At 34.1% G+C, this 20287-nt stretch overlaps 1 protein-coding gene across 1 annotated transcript; it reads left to right on the forward strand.

Moving 5' to 3' along the window:
- The first annotated feature begins 14274 nt into the window (after nt 1-14274).
- Nucleotides 14275-14835, forward strand: LOC116125901 (dirigent protein 22-like). Its single transcript, XM_031411611.1, has one exon. It carries the CDS (start codon nt 14275-14277, stop codon nt 14833-14835), a length of 561 nt encoding a protein of 186 aa, XP_031267471.1.
- Nucleotides 14836-20287: the final 5452 nt, after the last annotated feature.

Here is a 20287-nt window from a genome sequence, read left to right on the forward strand (position 1 = left end):
AGACAGCAGCTGAATTGTCGTAGTATATTCTCAATGGTTTAGAAATGGAATCCATAATTTTAAGCCCAAATATGAAACTCTTTAACCATACACCATCTGAAGTAGCCTCAAAACAATAAACGAACTCAGCTTCCATAGTGGAAGTAACAGTCAAGGACTGCTTGACACTTCTCCAAGATACAGCTCCACCAGCCATTATGAAAACATATCCTGATATTGATTTGCGTGAATCAACACAACCAACAAAGTCTAAATCTGAATAACCGATTACTTCCAAATTGTCTAGTCCATCTATACATAAGCATGTAGTTTTTGGTTCCTTGAAGGTACCTCATCACTTTCTTTGCAGCTCTCCAGTGTTCTATACCTGGATTACTTTGATATCGTCCCAAAATTCCAACAACAAATGCAATGTTAGGCCTTGTATAAACCTGAGCATACATTAAGCTTCTGATAGAAGAAGCATATGGAATGTTCTTCATTTCTTCCATTTCAAAATCGTTCTTTGGGCATTGGTTCAAATTGAACTTATCACCCTTCACAATGGGAGCCACACTTGGTGAACAATATTTTATTCAAAATCTCTCTAAAACCTTATTGATATAGGTTTCTTAAGACAGACCCAAGATAAGTCATAGTCTATCCTATTGATCTTGATGCCAATGACATAAGAGTGCCTACTACCAATTTTTTCTAAAAAATTAAAAAATAACAAAAAACAATAACAATCACAAAAAAAAAAAAAACAAACAAACAAACAACACAAAAAAAAAAAAAAAAAAAAAATCAACTAGAATCACTCCGGTAATAGCACCAATTCTAATGTGTTGTCGTAGGCATCCAAAATTAAAACCTAAAAACACATGTAGTAGTGTGAGTCAGGGTCTCCCACAGAAAGTGTCTAGCCGAATTTTATGTTATGTGAACAAGGCGAGGGGGGTTTGTGTAAAACAGAAACTTCAGGAAAAACAATTCAAGTCAAATAATCGAAACCAATCCAAATAACGAAACTTGGTCTAAGTCAACATCCACCATCGGAATCTTATAACTAATCATTGATGTAAACATAAATCAATTCATACATTGAATATTCACCGTTGGAACTATTTTCCTATCTCTCCTTAGTTGTAATTAATGAGGAAACAAGCGATCTAATTAACCTTACTACTAAACAACCCAAGACAAGCGCTAAAGATTTAATCTAGTGGCAGCCTTAAGACCTAGATAGATCAATGAAGCTAAACAACATAAACACAAGCGGTTGTATTTAATTCAGTCGAGTGTTCTTCCTAAGATTTAACAATTCCTGACGCAGCAAATTCTTAACCCTTAGTTGCTTCACAAATTAAAGTGATCAAACAATTACGGATTTGATATCTAATTCAGCAATAGATTGCAACAATTAATAAACTAGTAGGCCTCCTAGTATTTAAATGCGACAATCATGACAATATGCATAGAAGAACATCCAATACTCAAAACCTAAATTGAACACTAAAAAATTAGATTAGATCTCACAATTTTATTGATTCCGAGGTCTCCGTTTCCTTCGACCAAGTTACAAAAGTCAGCCACTCATGGCCATCACGAAAATACAAAAGAGAAAATTTCAGAAGAGAGGAAGAGGGGCGTGGTATGTGTGTCAAAACCTAATCTGATCTCCCCCCCTCCATATCCAATTCGAATTTTAATTCTACTAAATCTCCTAAAAATATTAAATCCTAAAATAACCTTTATCCTAATCTGAGTAATAAAATAAAGTCTTAATACAAAAATAGGAAAGTGGTTATTCGTCTAGCTGTAACTTGCGTGCAACACTTCTTCAAATCTTCTTGTAATAATCTGCCTATTTGAATTGCATGACAAGGCGGAATGTTCCAGAACGTCGGTAGTGCAGGTGCGTCAAATTCAAGCCCGATTACAACCTCGATGCAGTGAGTCTCTCTCCAAACTCAAAACATAAAAGTTGTAGATATCTTTCTTATCATTCCACATCATTTTGAATCATCTCAATCGGAGCTCGGATGAGAGAGTTATGCCCAGATTACGAAACAATGTCAAAACTGTCCGAATTCACTTAATTAGTTTCGTTTTGCAATTAACGCTCCCATTTGCTTCCTAAATCAAAATAGAATAATAATCAGTACATTTTAGGCAACAAATAAGTATAAAAGACTAGGCATTAAGGGGGGTAAATATGACATTTTGCATTTTCATCAATGCCTCACCCGTATCCTTCATATCAAAATTTTTAAAGAGGAATTGTTTTACCTCATGTAGCAAACACTTATCATTGGTTGCAAGCAAAATATCATCTACATATAAAATAAGAAAGCATATCTTACTCCCACTAACCTTTTGGTATATACATTGATCCATGGAGTTTTCAATAAATTCGAATGAAGTAATTACCCCGTGGAATTTAAAATACCATTGGCGGGATATTTGTTTTAGACTATGTATAGATTTCTTGAGCTTACAAACCAAGTGCTCACCATCATTAGAGGAAAATTCTTCAGGTTGTTTCATGTAAACCTCCTCTTCTAGGTCTTGATTGAGAAATGATGTTTTTACATCCATTTGTTGCAACTCAAGGTCAAAATGGGCTACTAATGCCAATATGATGCGTAAGGAATCTTTCTTAGGAGAAAAAGTCTCTATATAGTCTATTCCTTCCTTTTGAGTGAATCCCTTAGCAATAAGTCTCGCCTTGTATCTCTCTATATTGCCTAATGAGTCTTTTTTTGTCTTAAAGACCCATTTACATCCAATGGCTTGGCTTTTACACCATTAGGCAACTCAATTAGATCCCAAACTTCGTTACTCTTCATGGAACTCATCTTTTCCTTTATGGCACTGTACCATAATTCTGACTCTTTGCAACTCATAGCCTGTGAAAAAGACTTGGGATCAGTCTCGGCTCCAATATTGTAGTCAGATTCTTGTAAGTACACTACATAATCACTAGGAATGGCTGACCTCTTAGTTCTAGTGGATCTGTTTAATATTGTACCATTATCTTCATGAGAAGCTTGTGGTTCAATTGGATGTTCAAAAGGTTCTGGTAATTTCTGAACTACTTGATCCACTGGAACATTGTTAGCAGCTTGTGGAACTTCAATGATTGGCTGTTCAACACTGGTTTGTACTTAAGGGGTGCTATGAACTATGACCAATCTACTACTTGAGGTGAAAGGTCAAGAATCTGAATGATCATGTTCAGGAACATTGTTTCTGATTTGATCGTTCCCACTAATCAAGTCATACTCAAGAAACTTGGCGTTTCTTGATTCCATAATCCTAGTGTTGTGAGATGGACAATAAAATATGTACCCCTTAGACCTTTCAGTATATCTAACAAAATACCTACTAATGGTCCTTGGGTCTAACTTCTTCTCTTGTGGATTATGAATTCTCACCTCAGACGGGCATCCCCAAACGTGCATATGTCGCAAACTCGGTTTCTAACCTTTCAATAATTCAAATGGAGTCTTTGGGATAGCCTTGGTTGGAACTTGGTTTAATATATACACAGCCATCTTAAGTGCTTCAATCCACAAGGACCTAGGAAGATTGGAGCTACTAAGCATACTCCTCACCATGTTCAATAATGTTCGGTCTCTTCTTTTTGCCACACCATTTTGGTTCGGTGAACCAAGCATGGTATATTGGGCAACTATCCCATATTCTTGAAGAAATTTAACGAATGGACCAGGCGCTTGTCCACTCTCAGTGTATTTACCGTAATACTCACCACCTTTATCTGATCTCACTATCTTAATTTGCTTTCTGCATTGTTTCTCTACTTCAGCCTTAAAGGTTTTAAATGCATATAATGATTCATTCTTGTTATGAAGTAAGTAGAGATACATATATCGTAAGTAATCATCAATAAAGGTGATGAAGTGTCTCTGACCATGTGAGTCCCTGTCTGGACTACATATATCAGTATGTATGATTTCTAATATGTCTAAACTCCTATTGGCACCTTTCTTAGACTTGTTGGTCTACTTTCCCTTAATGCAGTCCACACATGTTTCAAAATCAGTGAATCTAGAGTACTAAGTACACCATCATTTACTAATCTTTTAATTCTATCTATGGAGATATGTCCTAATCTTCGATGCCATAGCATAGAGGAGTCCTTGTTAATAATACACTGATTAGACCCAGTGTGAACATGCATTGAATTATAAGTGATATTGTCTTGTAAATTAATACGATAAAGACCATCAGAAAAAATACCATTCCCAGCACAATCCGAATTATAAAATAAACTAAATGATGTGTTTGAAAAATTAAAGGATTAACCCAAAAGTACAAGTCTGGAAATTGAAATCAAGTTTCGTGAAAAACTTGGAACATAGAAGGTCCTATCTAATTCTAATACAAAACCATAACAAACAAATGAGGTTGGATTACCTTTATCTTGAAGCCATTTCTGAAATTTGGGGCATTCTTTCTTCATGTGTCCCTTCTTTTTACAGAAGAAACATTTGGCCTCTTTCTTGATATCAGCTTGGGGTGGTATTTTACCTTTCCCCTTTTGATTGGCTTGAGGTTTGCCTTTCTCGCATGTTGTTGCCAATATTGCACTTTCACCAAGCCTCCCTCCTTCCTGAACACAAGTGGTCATTAATTCATTGATTGACCATTTGTCCTTATGTGTGTTTTACGAGATATTGAATGGTCTGTACTATTGTGGGAGGGTGTTCAAGATATAGTGCACTATAATTCTTTATGTGATCCTAAATAATCATAATATATAATTTTATTTAACTAAAGATGTTGTGGCTAATCCCTAATTAATTAAAATTATATGGATCACAAGACATTATAAATTTAAGTTTTATGAGAATATTTCTCCAGCATTCAATATAAGAATAAATTGCATAATTCAATCTATAACTAACATGTTATTATTATGCATAAAATATTCGCATAAAATATTGCATAATTTGCATAACATTTAATTTCATGCTTTTATCCATATATACTCATTCAAAAATTGCACATAGAAAGATATAATCAATTCATGAAAAATAAATATGAGCATAATTAATATAGGATTCTGCACAATTTAATTTATCCAAAAATGCATATGATTAAACCAAAATTAAAATAATATGCACAATTAAAAAGAGCAACATTAGACATAGTATAAGTTTTCTTTTACCAATCAAATGACAAAAAAGGTAAGTGGCCTGTTTGGCTCAATAGCATACTTCTTTACTTGGAGATTGTGGGTTCAAGTTTTAAAGGCCAGAACTGTTAGATTTAAAATTTGTTTTTTTAAGGAAGACTGACATGTCATTAATCTTGGGCTTCAGTCATCTTCAACCTTTGATCGGATCTGTAACCGAATATTCGACCTGAAAATGACCTAGTAGCCAAACCCGGGTGGAAATCCACTCCTCCAACGCCAAAATGATTGTTTCAAAGCACATAAATGATAGAAATCCAATTTCCTAATGATTTAAAACATTTATTTTCATTAAAAACAACTAAAAAACAAACTTTGATTTTTTTTTTAAATAAAAAATTCAAACGGCCATGAACAGAGAGCTTCAAAAATTTCTTTTGTAAAACATCAAGGCAGAGGTATTATATGGCTCTGATACCAATTGTAAGAAATTTATCTGCAATCTAAACAAAAATACAAAGAATACAATATTCTTAGACTATAAATCAAGAATCAAGGATTACCTCCAGCCATTGAAACAAACTCACGAAGCTGTATTTTGGCTCTTCTAAGCTCTCAAGACACTTTAATATTGATGGTGTATTTTGTTTTAGTTGAGTACTTAAGCTTAGGGACCAAAACATTGTATATATAGCCAAGCTTCCATCAAGCTCTTAATGGCATTGCTTAATGGCTACTATAAATCCCAATCAATGGTTAAACAAAAAACATTTGGAAAACTAAAGCAACAAATGTGGACCATTAATCTTTAAAACTGATTTATATTTAATGAAAATCAATTATCAACGTTACATGAGTAACATAAGTTTTACATTAACTACAAAGCTACCATGCATGTGATCAACCATGTTGGACATATATAAAGAGGAATAAAGTAGTGGGGCATTATTCTTGCTTTTTTAAATTAAAATTTAAAAGACGAATAAAGAAGAACGAATCTTCTTTTTCTTTAACATTGTTATTAATTCAATTTTTATTCTTTTCCTTAAATTGATATATAACTAGTCTCAAAATCAAAAAACCAGTTCTTCCTCTCTTTCAAATCAATGGGAAACATGTTCTCAAATGTGATTGCACTTCCAAAAAAGTGGCATACAGACGTGAGCTTGAAGATAATGTTAATTCGTTAAAGAACGAATTGCAAAAACTGGTTGACATGAAGGCCGATGTGAAGACGAGGGTTGACATTGCTGAACAACGTCCACAAATGCAATGACTAAGTAAAGTGCAAGGGTGGCTTTCAAGGGTGGAAGCTGAGGTAACCGAAGTTGGTGAATTGCTACGTGACAGCTCTTAAGAAATTGAGAAATTATGTCTGGGAGGCTACTATTCCAAGAATTTCAAGTCAAGCTACAAGTTTGGAAAGAAAATGGCAAAAACGTTGCAAGATGTGGCTAATTTGAAGGATGAGGAAGCTTCCAAAGTAGTAGCATAGGAAGTACCAGAGCCTACTATGGACTTGATACCTATGTAGCTAACAATAGTGGGGTTGCAATCAACATTTGATAAAGTTTGGAATTGCCTCGTCGGAGAAGAAGTGGGAATCATTGCCATATACGGCACCGGGGGAGTTGGCAAAGCAACCTCACTAAAACAAATCAATAATAAGTTCTGCAATGAGCTTCAAGGTTTTGATGTTGTGATTTGGGTGGTGGTATATAGAGTTTCAAATTTTGAAAAGATTAAAGAAGACATTGGGAAAAAGATAGGTTTAAATGATGAATCTTGGAAGACAAGAAGTGTTCAAGAGAAAGCTGGGGATATCTTCGAGATATTGAGTAGCAAGAAGTTTGTTTTATTGTTGGATGTTATATGGAAGTGGATCTAATTAACTGAAGTCAGTGTCCCTATTCCAAACTCAAAACCGGTATCGAAAGTAGTGTTTACAACTTGGTTTTTTGAAGTTTGTGGCTCGATGAATACCAACAAGGATTTCAAAGTGGATGTTGTAATAAACTGATAAACACAAATCAACCAACAGAACACACAATCACAAGAAATCAAAACCAACACACAACATAAGTTTTACCATGGTTCACTTATCTAGATTGGATAAGCTACGTCCACATTGAACTCTCGAAATGGGAGAGCTCACGGCACTACTATTAGAACAAGATCCAAATAGTAACAGTACAAATCAAGATCACACCCTCATTGATCTACACGAAAATCACTCAGTAACTAATCCTAAGGAAACTCACCAGGAATCCTCAAAGCATAAAAGCAAAAGACTCTCCTGATTGACTAATAACTAATCTACCCAAGTTACAAAGATTTCCCAGAATTTGTGTAAACCCTAACAGAGAACAGAATGAACTTTTAACAGAGAACAGAATGAACTTTTCAAAAGAGAAAAACCCGATTGTTTTAACCCTGATTTCAACTATTCATCCACTTATATGCCATTGACTCCTTCGACAATTCTCAGCCGTTAGATCTGAACTTGTTCATTGGCCAGGATTCAACTCATGTTGTCTCAAAACGTAGCGTTTCATTTAAGCCTCAAAGTGATGTCGTTTCAGTCTTCACTTCAACAATCCCAACCTTGGAGACATGAAACACCCAGTAGTGCAGTGTGCTCTAAGCCATATCCCTCATAGCTCCAAATCATGTTGGTTTACTCCATTGACAACAACTTCAAGTAGTGCTTGAATTTTGTTGGTGTGATGATCTTTGTCCTCATATCAGCTGGATTTTCTTCAGTGGGTACTTTCTTCAACTCAACTACCCATTGGGCAACCAAGTCTTTCACAAAATGAAACCTCACACCTACATTCTTGGTCCTTTCATGTTAGACTGGGTTTTTACTCAGATGTATTGCACTCTGGCTATCTGAGTAGATTGTAAACTTCCCATCAATTAGGTTTTCTTCTGACATCATTCCTTGCAGCCACACAGCCTCCTTAAACACATCAGCAATGGCTATTTATTCGGCCTCTGTTGATAAAAGTGTTATTATGGGCTGCAACTGTGATTTCCAGCATATGCAGTTTCCACCAAGTGTGAAACAATAAGCAGTTGTGGATTTTCTGGTGTCTTTATCCCTTGCAAAATCTGAATCTACAAACCCAACAAGATCAAGCTAGTAGTGTTCTTGTAGTACTTTAAATCAACACTTAATGAGCTGTTAATGTATCTAAGAACCCATTTCAGGGCAGTCCAATGTTCACTGCCAGGGTTTGACATAAATATGCTAAGTAGTGATATAGCAAAAGATAGATTAGGTCTAGTGCTCATCATTGCATACATTATAGAGCCAATTACATTTGAGTATGTGATAGCATTCATCTTTATCATCTCAGCTTCAGTTTTAGGACATTGGTCTTTACTAAGCATAAAATGATTTGCGAAGGGCATAGAGACAGGTTTTGAGTTAGTCATACCAAACTTATTTATCAATTTTTGCAAGTAAGCATTCTGTTCAAGTTTTAGACATTTATTACTCCTATCTCTAGATATCACCATTCCAAGAATTTTCTTAGCATTACCCAGGTCTTTCATATCAAATTCTGAGCTCAATTTCTTCTTCAAATCTTGTATTCTAGACTTGGATCTACTAATTAACAACATATCATCAACAAAAAACAAGAGGTAAATTGGAATATTTTTGTCTAAGTCAAAATAGAAGCAGCTGTCATATCTGTTTCTCCTAAACCCCAAGCCCACTATAAAGGTATCAAATCTTTTGTACCATTGCCTAGGGGCTTGTTTGAGGCTATATAGGGACTTATGTAACAAGCATGCATGGTTTGACACCCTATGTTCAATGAATCCTATAGGCTGACACATATAAATTTGGTCATCTAAATTTCCATGAAAAAATGCGGTGGTTACAACTAGCTGTTCTAATTCTAATTTTTGTTGGGCAGTAATGGAAAGCATAAATCTGATAGTTTTGTATTTCACCACGGGGGAAAAGACTTCATTGAAGTCTATTCCCTCTCTTTGGGTATAGCCTTTGGCAACCAACCTGGCTTTATATCTAGGGGGATCAGAAACAGAAATTCCATCTTTTAGTTTATAAAGCCACTTACATTGAATTAGTTTCTGGTCTTTAGGTTTGGGCACCAAAGACCAGGTTTTGTTTACCTCTAGTGAGTGCATCTCCTCCCTTATTGTTGCTTCCCACTTGTCTTTGTCTTTAGACTTCATAGCCTCAACATATGTTTCAGGTTCTGTTCTTTGGACTTCTGTACCTGCAAGCAAAGCAGTGAAAATTAGTTCGGCATAAGAATAGCATACAGGTGGCCTTACCTCTCTCCTGGTTCTGTCCCTTGCAAGTTGGTACTATTGTAGATCAACTGGTTGATGTTCTAGGATTTCATTAGTAATTTCTTCTTCTAGTTGACCAGGTTCGAGGTGATCCATTTCATCTTCAGTTTGAGGGTCTGAATCTAGTTGGGTAGGGTTAACTTGCTATGTCTGAGGCTCCACCTCAATTTGTGTACTACCTATAGGGTTGGGAGAAGTTTCAGTGTTTCTGATGATTCCTTGATCAGTGGCTAAAGCTTTGCAAGGGAATTCACTCTCATTAAACACTACATCTCAGCTTACTATGATCTTTACCCCAAGAGTCTCCTTATCCCATAATTTGTACCCTTTTGTGCCTTCTTGGTAACCTAGGAATATGCATTTGGAGGACCTAGGCTCAAGTTTCCCTCCCACAGTATGTGCATAAGCAGCACACCCAAATATTCTTAGGTGACTTAACTCTGGTCTTCTTCCAGACCAGATCTCTTCTAGGCATTTCCCAGTAATGGTAGTGGATGGGCTTCTATTTACAAGGTAGGTTGTAGTAGCTAAAGCTTCCCCCTAAAATGTGTTTGGTAACCCTGAAGTAAATAAAAGGCACCTAACATTTTCTAGTAAGGTTCTATTCATCCTTTCTGCCACCCCATTCTATTGAGAGATCCTAGCTATAGTTCTATGCCTTAGAATGACATGTTCTCTACAGAAGTTATCAAACTCAGTGTTGCAGAATTCAAGCCCATTTTCTGTTCGTAAGGTCTTTACTTTCTTACCTAGCTGGTTTTCTACTAGTACTTTCCACTCCCTAAACTTTGTCAAAGCTTGATCTTTGGTCTTTAGGAGGAATGTCCAAACTTTTCTGCTATAATCATCAACTATAGATAAGAAGTAATTGTTTTCACCATGGGATTTAATCCTTTCAGGTCCTTAGAGGTCAGAGTGTAAGTATTCTAGGCAATTTGTGGCTAAGTGAGTTCCCTTTGAGAAACTCAGTCTGTGTTGTTTTTCTAACACATAGTTTTCACAGAATTCTAGGTTTAGTGCCCTACCAAACACCCCCTGACTACTAAGGATAGTCATACCCTTCTGACTCATATGCCCCAACCAATGGTGCCATTTTTTAGTTACAGTCTGTTTGGTGGAAGGCAATACAGTATTGAAGCATTCAGGATGAAAATCTCCACATAGTATATAAAGACCATTTCTCTTTTCCCTTCTAAGAACCAAGTTCTGATTTTTATACACATACAAGCATCCATTGTTAGCCTTATAAGAACATCCAACCTCATCTAGGGTCCCTAAGGAGATGAGATTCCTTTTTAAATTAGGTATATACCTAACCTTGGTTAATTTTACCAGCTTTCCATCAATTAGTTTAAGGGTTACACTTCCTATTCCTTTAACCCTACAAGCCTGATTGTTACCCATATAGACTGTCTCATTTTCATGTGATTCTAAGTCTTGAAACAAGTTCTTGTTTGGGCTCATATTGAAGGAACATCCTGAGTCCAGGAGCCATTCCTTAGTAGTGTCAAATTTTGACGCTGTCAAGACCCCAGGCTCATCCAGTTGGTTCTTGCTAGAGGCCAAGTTACTTTCAGTGTTTCCTTGTTTTTGTTTCTTTAACCAATCAAAACAGCTCCTCTTGATATGACCAGGTTTGTTGCAGAAGAATCACTTCCTAGTGTCTGATTTTGTTTTATTATTACCCTTCCATTTTTTCTTATTCTTAGACCCCTGTTGATAATGGTTAATTTTTCCTGCCTGGCCTACTTCTTACAAACAGATTGCTACCTGATCTTTTCTAGACCTTTAGCTCTAATTCCCTAGCTTTAAGTCCTACAACTATCAAGTCTAAACTAGGCATAGTCCCTGAATACTGTAGAGCGTTCTTTACTACTATGTATTCTTTGGTTAATGAATTCAATACGATCATTGCTAAGCTGGTGTCCCCTAGTTCTTGATCAATTCCTTTAAGGATTAGAGTCATTTTTTTTAAATTCATCTAGGTTGTCCTCAATCGACTTAGCACTATCCATTTTGTACGAAAATGGGGCACCCTTCAAAAATGCTAGATTTGGTGCAGACTGTAAAGAGAAAAAGGTTTCGAGTTTACCCTATAGGGCTAAAGGAGTTTCTAGCCCGTCTACCTTCCACAGGACATTATCTAATAGGTTCATCACTATGAGATTGTACGCTTCCTCGTTGATCTCATCTTTCTTCCTTAGTTTCTCTTCTGGCCTTTTAGATACGTCATTTTCTAGGGCAATCCCCACCTTGTTGTGAGAAAGTAGCGCCTTCATCTTCTTCTTCCAACTCCCAAAATCAATCTTTCCATTGTATTGAGTGATTTCCAATCGTGTGGTTGTCATATTTGTGTTTAGAAATTGACTATGTTTCAAGAAGCCCTTATTGAAACCCTAGACAATATTGACGAATGGATTCTTAAGCGATTTGCTAAGACACGAACCCAAATCTTCAAAGAACTTCCTTAAATGACGATTTGACAACTTGAATCTTTAACCCAAGGACTCTAGATCACCAAGGAAAGACCCAATTTGAAAAGCCCCAAATCTTGACAAACCCTAGTTCTTCTAGAAAACCCTAGATCACCAGTGATCCAACAAATCAATCAATCCTAACGTCTGTTAGTTCTGATACCACTGTTGTAATAAACTGATAAACACAAATCAACTAACAGAACACACAATCACAAGAAATCAAAACCAACACATAACACAAGTTTTACCGTGGTTTACTTATCCAGATTGGATACGCTACGTCCACGTTGAGCTCCAGAAATGGGAGAGCTCACGGCACTACTATTAGAACAAGATCCAAACAGTAACCAGTACAAATCAATATCACATCCTCACTGATCTACACGAAAATCACTCAGTAACTAACCCTAAGGAAACTCACCAGGAATCCTCAAAGCACAAGAGAAAAAGACTCTCCTGATTGACTGAACACTTAACCAATCTACCCAAGTTACAAAGATTTCCTAGAATTTGTGTAAACCCTAACAGAGAACAGAATAAACTTTTCAGAAGAGAAAAACCCGATTGTTTTAACCCTGATTTCAACTATTCATCCACTTATATACCGTTGACTCCTTTGACAATTCGCAGCCGTTGGATCTGAACTTGTTCAATGGCCAGGATTCAACTCATATTGTCTCAAAACGCAGCGTTTCATTTAAGCCTCAAAGTGATGTCGTTTTAGTCTTTACTTCAACATAGACATTTTCTCCTTCATGTGCTAGATGCAAGATTGCTCAGCTTTGATATGATGAGAGAACTCTATCTTGAAGATCTGGACTTTTCATCTATCTATCAAGCATGCTCTCAAGGTTCCTTTGAGAGATACTTTAGGCAAGAAGGTTTTCTTTTTAAAGAAAACAAGATGTGCATCCCTCGGAGTTCATATAGACAACTTTCGTCTTGATACAACCCAAAACCGAACTGAATTTCTACGTATCTGGTTTTTTTTCCATTCGGGTACCAGGTTCGAACTTTTTTTGCACAGCCCTAGTGGCAACTGGTAGTTTCGGTTTGTTCCATGGCTATATATATTCCAACAAAAGCTCTTAAAAATGATTATAGAAGTATGAAATGTTTTAAAATATTAAGATTAATAACATAAAAAATAATCATTTACCAATCATATAATATATTCAATAATTTAACGTCCTTTAACGTACAACTTATATCCACAAAGATACAGAAATATAATTAAAAAAAAGTCGAATAAATCAACAAACTTTGTGATACTCTCAGGAATATCTCCATTAGTTAATTCGATTCTCAATTATATATTTAGATCTTCAATTGTAATTTTTATTATTATCATATTTATTTTTTATACATTTTTTTTTTTAAATACCAATTAACTTATATTCACAAACGACCGATACTAGAAAACGAGTCAAAAAAATTTACAGTAATTAATTGCTAATATTAAATGGGTGCTACTGCCTTAGCAGGCTGTTTGAATGTGGCTTTATAACTCTTCCACTGTGGTTAACAGTTAAGAAATTAATTTGTTTTTCGTGTTTTTTAAAACTGGATTGTTTCCAACCCTTGACTTGTTGGCATATAGAATTATTTTCCAATTACGTTAATTATGCGTGACGACCAGGCTCAATTGAATAAGAATCGACTTCCTTGCTCTTTGACTATTTTAAAGTGGATTTTATATATATGGGAAAAATTCGGAAGTATTATTTAAAAGTTTTGACATAATTAATGATATCATTAATACATTTCAATAGTTGAGATTTTATATAAATTAGGAAAATTATAATTTGCATTAATTATGCAAATTATATTGAATCTCAACCACTCAAAGTTCATTGATCCAATGGTTCATAAATTGTTTAAAAAAAAATAGTGCTCCCAAATCTTCCTTTATAGATATACTGTATATAGGATATTTTCTTATTAAGACGTCGTGGTATTAATTTTATCAAATCAGGGTACATATATAATTGGATCTTAATTATAAAATTTATATGAAATATATTATATAATAATATATTTAATTATGATCACTTAGAAAAAGAAAGTAGAGACAATTTTAGAAATTCATTCGTGCATATCGTTATTCAAATTAATCAAATAGTAGAAAGGATAAATACTCCGATATTGTCAATAATATTGTCCAATTTGTTAAATATCGTTCTATTAAAACAAATTCATCCTAAAATTGTAAAATTAAGCCCAAATTTAGCATGTAATATCCTCCCCGTAATCACATGCATTTATTATAAAATGCTGTGAGCCAAAGAAAACAATCACAGGGTCGAAAGAGAGAAATTAAGAATGGCGAAAACCTGCATAATTTTCTTGACGTTTCTCATAATCTCAACCTTCACCATTGCTGATCAATTTTCTGAAGTCTTAGCTCCTGAAAAACTTGGATTGAAAGAAGAGAAATTAACTCATCTTCATTTTTACTTCCATGATATTGTCAGCGGCCCTAAGCCTAGCGCCGTGAGAGTGGCTCAGGCAGCCGTGACCAACTCCTCGCAAACGGCTTTTGGTGCCGTGAACGTGATGGATGACGCATTGACGGAAGCGCCGGAGCCCGGCTCCAAGGTTGTGGGAAGGGCTCAAGGGATTTATGCATCAGCCTCACAAAGTGAACTTGGCTTATTGATGGTGTTGAATTTTGCTTTCACTGAAGGGAAATTTAATGGTAGCGCACTAAGCATTTTGGGCCGAAACACGGTGTTTTCGACAGTGAGGGAGATGCCGATCGTCGGCGGCAGTGGGGTTTTCCGATTTTCCCGTGGCTATGCTCAGGCGAAAACTCATACACTTGATATTAAAACTGGAGATGCCGTTGTGGAGTATAATGTTTATGTTTTTCATTATAATTAATTAATTAACTAGTTTTTTTTCACAATAATATAATGTTTTTCAATAGATTATTCTATATAAATTAATAAATATTTCATGGATTCTTTTATCCAATATCAAAAAATGTATAAATAAATTTCAAGTTTTTGTTCTGATATTTTTTTTATATATCTGTGATTATTACTTGAAATATATGATTATAATTTTATGATTTATATAATAAATTATGAGCACCTGTAGATATAAATTAATGATAATATAATCTAAAATATCTTATAATTATTAATTTATTAGATCAATTTATGTATATGGATTTGGTTATACTTTAATTTCTATTATGCTGACCAAGTTGAAGAGGCTGATTTAATGATAGTTTAATTAATTTAAACCTAAATTAAATTAATTTCTAACTTTGGAAATCAATTTTTTAAAGTAAATTATACTAGGCCAATAATGGAAATATTAAAGTATGTAAATTAAGAATAAATGCAATTAATATAAAAACCAATCTTTGATATCGAGGAGGATTTCTGAATTCACCAATATATCCTTATGATTTAGTTATTAATATATTAATTCTAAAAATAAATATGAAATCTAGAAATTAATTAAGTCTAATTTTAGTTACTCTAAGTATCAGGGATGGCAATTTGTTCCTTGGAACGGGTACAAATGAGGATGAGATGGAACCTTCCAAATTTAAATATGAGCATCTGGTTTCCTGAATTACAAAAAGTTTTAACTAGAGGTACTACATCATTCATTGATTCAACAAATTAATGTATTTACTCATGAACATGGCTTTAAAACAGATAGGGTTTGGGAATAAATCTGTTTAATGAGGAACAGGGACCTCCAAGAACAAGAGATAGAAAGATTAGTGACAAAATTCTTTATGATTACCACAATCTATATTTAGGCTATTATTAGCCTTACACTTGACTATTGACTCTCAAAAGGACTCTAATTGTAAAAGGATAATAAGTCCCAAAAAGATTTTAATTATAAAGGGATAATAAGATAACCCAATTCTATCATAATAAGATAATAAAAATACTTAACACACTTATCCAATTCTAAAATAATACAACATTGCCTTCCCCTTCGCCTCAAACTTGTCTCAAGGTTGCAAGGTACGACACCATCAATAGCAATTATCCCGGTTCATCCTCGTGCTTATCATCATCTTCCTCCATTAGCAAGAGAAAGAACTTGGCTGTGCGCGATGCCCAGGGTGAAAGCGCTCATCGCAATTATAGCACAAACCTTTGTTGCGTCGTTCTTGCATTTGTGTTGCTGTGAGTCGCTTAACAGGCAAGGAATCCGATTTGTTGGAGTAGGCAAAAGGGCCTGCTGCACTGAAGGAACATTAGGAGTTGATTTACTAGGATTGCAAGATACGGGGTCGACAGAATGCAAGTATAGTTGTAAATCATGTAGCTTATCCTCCTGTAAGTGAGCAAGACTCATGGCATGGTTGAGGGTGTGAGGCCGAAAGGACTGCACTCCCGTTTCATTTGGTTTGAGCCCTGATACAAAGCAATAGAAGGAAAGTACCTGGAAGGCCAGAGAAACTTGATTAGAGAGTTCCTCAATTCTGTTTGATAAGCAACTATAGAACCTGTTTGAGTAAGTTTCGCCAACTGCCCTTGGTAATCCACAAATTCCGAAGGCCCAAAACGAACATCTAAATCCTGTAGGAAAGAATGCCAAGAACGGATCTGCCCATTGGAATGCATCCAGCGATACCAGGAGAGAGCTGGCCCATCCATGTGGAAGGAAGAGATCGTCAACGTTGCTCAGTAGAAATATTATGGTAATCAAAGAATTGCTCGGCTTTAACCCCATCCACGTGGATTCGTGCCATCAAAACGAGGGACTTCTAAACGGAATGACTTGGGAGAAACACTCTTGGAAGTCGATCATCTCGCCTAGTCAAATCTGAGATGATTCATCAGAATGTTGTTTTGTTGTTGGTTTTGCTGGCAGGCTTGATCGAACTTATTGTTTAGAGTGAAATCTGCAAAGTGACATCTTGAAAAACACCTGTCAAAACTTCCAATTTCTCTGTTAAAGAAGTGAGAGTCTCTGCCTGGGCAGATTGTAGAGCCATAATTTTAGCAAGCTGCTCATCCAAAAGATGCAAGCGAGTGCCTTCAGCCATACTAGGGAACGAGAGCACCAATGATAGGGTTTGGATATAATTGTTTATATGAGGAACATGGACCTCCAAGAACAAGAGATAGAAAGATTGTTGACAAATTCTTTATTGATTACCACAATCTAGATTTAGGCTATTATTAGCCTTACACTTGACTCTATTGATCTCAAAAGGACTCTAATTGTAAAAGGATAATAGTCCCAAAAGGATTTTAATTATAAAGGGATAATAAGATAACCTAATTCTACTAATAAGATAATAATAAAATACTTAACACACTTATCCTAATTCTAAAATAATCCTAACAAAAAAACCGAACAGACTAATCTGTCTGATCGAGAATCGATCTAATTCGTCCATCGAATGACTAAAACCCATTTTAGTCATTAGATTGATTGATCGAGGTTGAAACAAAAACAGTGTTACCCAATTTAACGCAGTTAGAAAACTGTGATTAAGCATGACATTGAACCATAACATTATTATGAAATTTATTAATTATTAAACTTTAAAATTTATACTCATATTGACTCAACGTGACATTATCGATCAAACCATCTAACTCGGTCAAGGGAGTGGTAAAAACACTTTGCACAGCACGTACCTTTATTTATAAAATATTGATTATATTTTTGTTAAAATAAAAATAACAATGCATGTATGCTAGTCACACAGTAACATTATTTGTCTGTCTTAATTCAAGGGTCCATAGTCTTGTCTTAATACATTAATTTCTCTTTTATTTCTCCTTCTTATTGGTCACCCTTAGAATTGACTGGTGAACACTTTTAAATTCACGAGGGCCACAAATTTTTTCCTCTTTTTTTGCTTTTCTTAGTTGACTATTTGACTTTATTTTGTAGTACGTATTTTACACGTTTCTATACTAGCGTCTATACCCTATGCTATTGCCAGGTTAGAAAAGTAAGAACGAAAATAAACTAATAATAAAACAAGAGAAAATAGAGTGTATCGTGAATTTTAGAAAAAATTGTTGAAGAAATAGAATTAAAACTATTATTTGATAAGAGAATTAAAAACCTTAAAAAAAAAATTAATCGTAAAAAATACAAAAACCTTCAAGTAAAGTATATGTAAATCTAAATACAGTTAGTTTTTTGTTTTTAAAAACAAAAGATCCAATAAATCTTTTAAAAAATGTTTATCTTTGGTAGAAATGAGTCGAATTATTGTAAAAAAAAAAAAAAACAGTTTTTGAATACAATGATAGAAACTAGTGTAAAATTAAACGATTAAATGTTGGTTTCATAATTTTCTATAGCTTTTAATTTGACAACAATTTTTAAATATTATATTAACATATTTTTAAAAATTAACAACATTAAGATACAACTAAAAAATTGAATTGTATTATAGTTTTTAAAAAATATTTTTGAATAATAATTTATTAAAATTATTGGGTGTTTGAGATTTCGCGGACGTTAATGAGATTAGAAAATTAACCCAGTAATATATGACTTAGAGAATAGAGTGAAAAGAAGAAAGACAAAAGTTCTTGGTGACATGATTTGAAATTTGAGTCATATTTGTCTCCCAAATCACAAATTTTGAGTCCATTGACTTTAGTTTTTCTTTACTTTCTCCCAGTCTATAAGTTATAGAGAAGTGTCTTCTTTCTTCTTCTTCTTCTTCTTCTTCTTCCAAATCAAAATTATTATTTTTTAAATTAAACTTATATACAATAATCAATTTTAATTGAGTAGAGTGATTGAATTTTAATTGATATTATAACATGCTTGTATTTATTAGTTCCCTATATATGGTCAAGAAATATTCTTTCATATTATTATTTTTCTTAAATATCAATAGGTTCATTCTATGTCTAACCATTTAACCAACAAGAGAAAGAATTGTATTGATCCCAACTTAGGAAGAGCATTTATACATTGATACAAAAATGGATTAATGAAAGAGATTTTAGTCTGTATATAAAAATTTCTATATCATTAGTGAGTTATTTTACTGAATTATATTTCTACTATTTATTTAAACGTCTAAAATGTAACAATTGAGGAATTGATTATTGATATTTCAAAATTTGTATGAAAATTTTTGTTATTTCATAAATATCAGGTCAATGTCATCGACACATTTTAATAAAAACATTATGTCATTTTTACTGCATAGTGACACAAGTCTTTTAAGTGGGAACTTAGTTTTAACCAATTTGCAATAGGGAAAATCTATTTAATTCCAACTTTTAGACCACTCAGGACTTATATTATAGAGGTCGACCACCTAGTGCCTTAATTTCTACAATTGGGCACGTTCAGGGTCATTTATTTGTTGTAATAGAGAAGAAAAAATTATTGAGATTTGCAAAATCGACCATAAGAGTTTTATTAAGGATATCTTATGTGATAATTTCGTCAAGATCTCTTCATTAGTTACGTGTAAAATGCATCAGCGTACTCTTTATATTCGGATGCAATCTATGTCAAAGTAATGCAAATAAATCACCGACGCATGACTATATTCGCATATTATAAGAACTTCAATTTCAGGACCTTGCATTAGGTTTAGCGTCAAAGTGAACCAAAATTTTTGAAGAATATATTAAGAGAGAGTTGGATTTTGTTAGACAATGTACCAAATATTTTTTTTGTCAGGTATGAAATATATTGTCAAATATTCGATATTGTTCCACAAGATCTAAATTCATTTAAGGTGAGAACCAAAAGCCAACTACTAGTTGTTAACCTTTATGGATCCATTAATTTTATATATTATTTCTTAATTGGTTTAGTCCTTATTCACGATCTCAATTAATTAATTTTTTTTTTTTTTTTTTTTGTTTTAAAGCAAAGTCTTCTACAGTGTCATAATTGTCTCGTGTGACACAAATCTTTACTTTTCTCCCCTATAATCCCCACTTCTTTGGATCAGCCAAAACAATTGGCTAATGCAAAAGTAGCATTCAATTACAGGAATAAAATTTAATTTTTCATAAAAGTAAAAGCAAACCGTGTTGACNTTGTCAGGTATGAAATATATTGTCAAATATTCGATATTGTTCCACAAGATCTAAATTCATTAAAGGTGAGAACCAAAAGCCAACTACTAGTTGTTAACCTTTATGGATCCATTAATTGTATATATTATTTCTTAATTGGTTTAGTCCTTATTCACGATCTCAATTAATTAATTTTTTTTTTTTTTTTTTTTGTTTTAAAGCAAAGTCTTCTACAGTGTCATAATTGTCTCGTGTGACACAAATCTTTACTTTTCTCCCCTATAATCCCCACTTCTTTGGATCAGCCAAAACAATTGGCTAATGCAAAAGTAGCATTC

Source organism: Pistacia vera, unplaced genomic scaffold (assembly GCF_008641045.1).
Source record: "Pistacia vera cultivar Batoury unplaced genomic scaffold, PisVer_v2 Contig173, whole genome shotgun sequence".
NCBI classification, from domain to species: domain Eukaryota; kingdom Viridiplantae; phylum Streptophyta; class Magnoliopsida; order Sapindales; family Anacardiaceae; genus Pistacia; species Pistacia vera.

What these genes read in the sequence shown, in the direction of transcription:
- LOC116125901 (XM_031411611.1), top strand. Translation starts at nt 14,275, where the DNA reads ATGGCGAAAACCTGCATAATTTTCTTGACGTTTCTCATAATCTCAACC.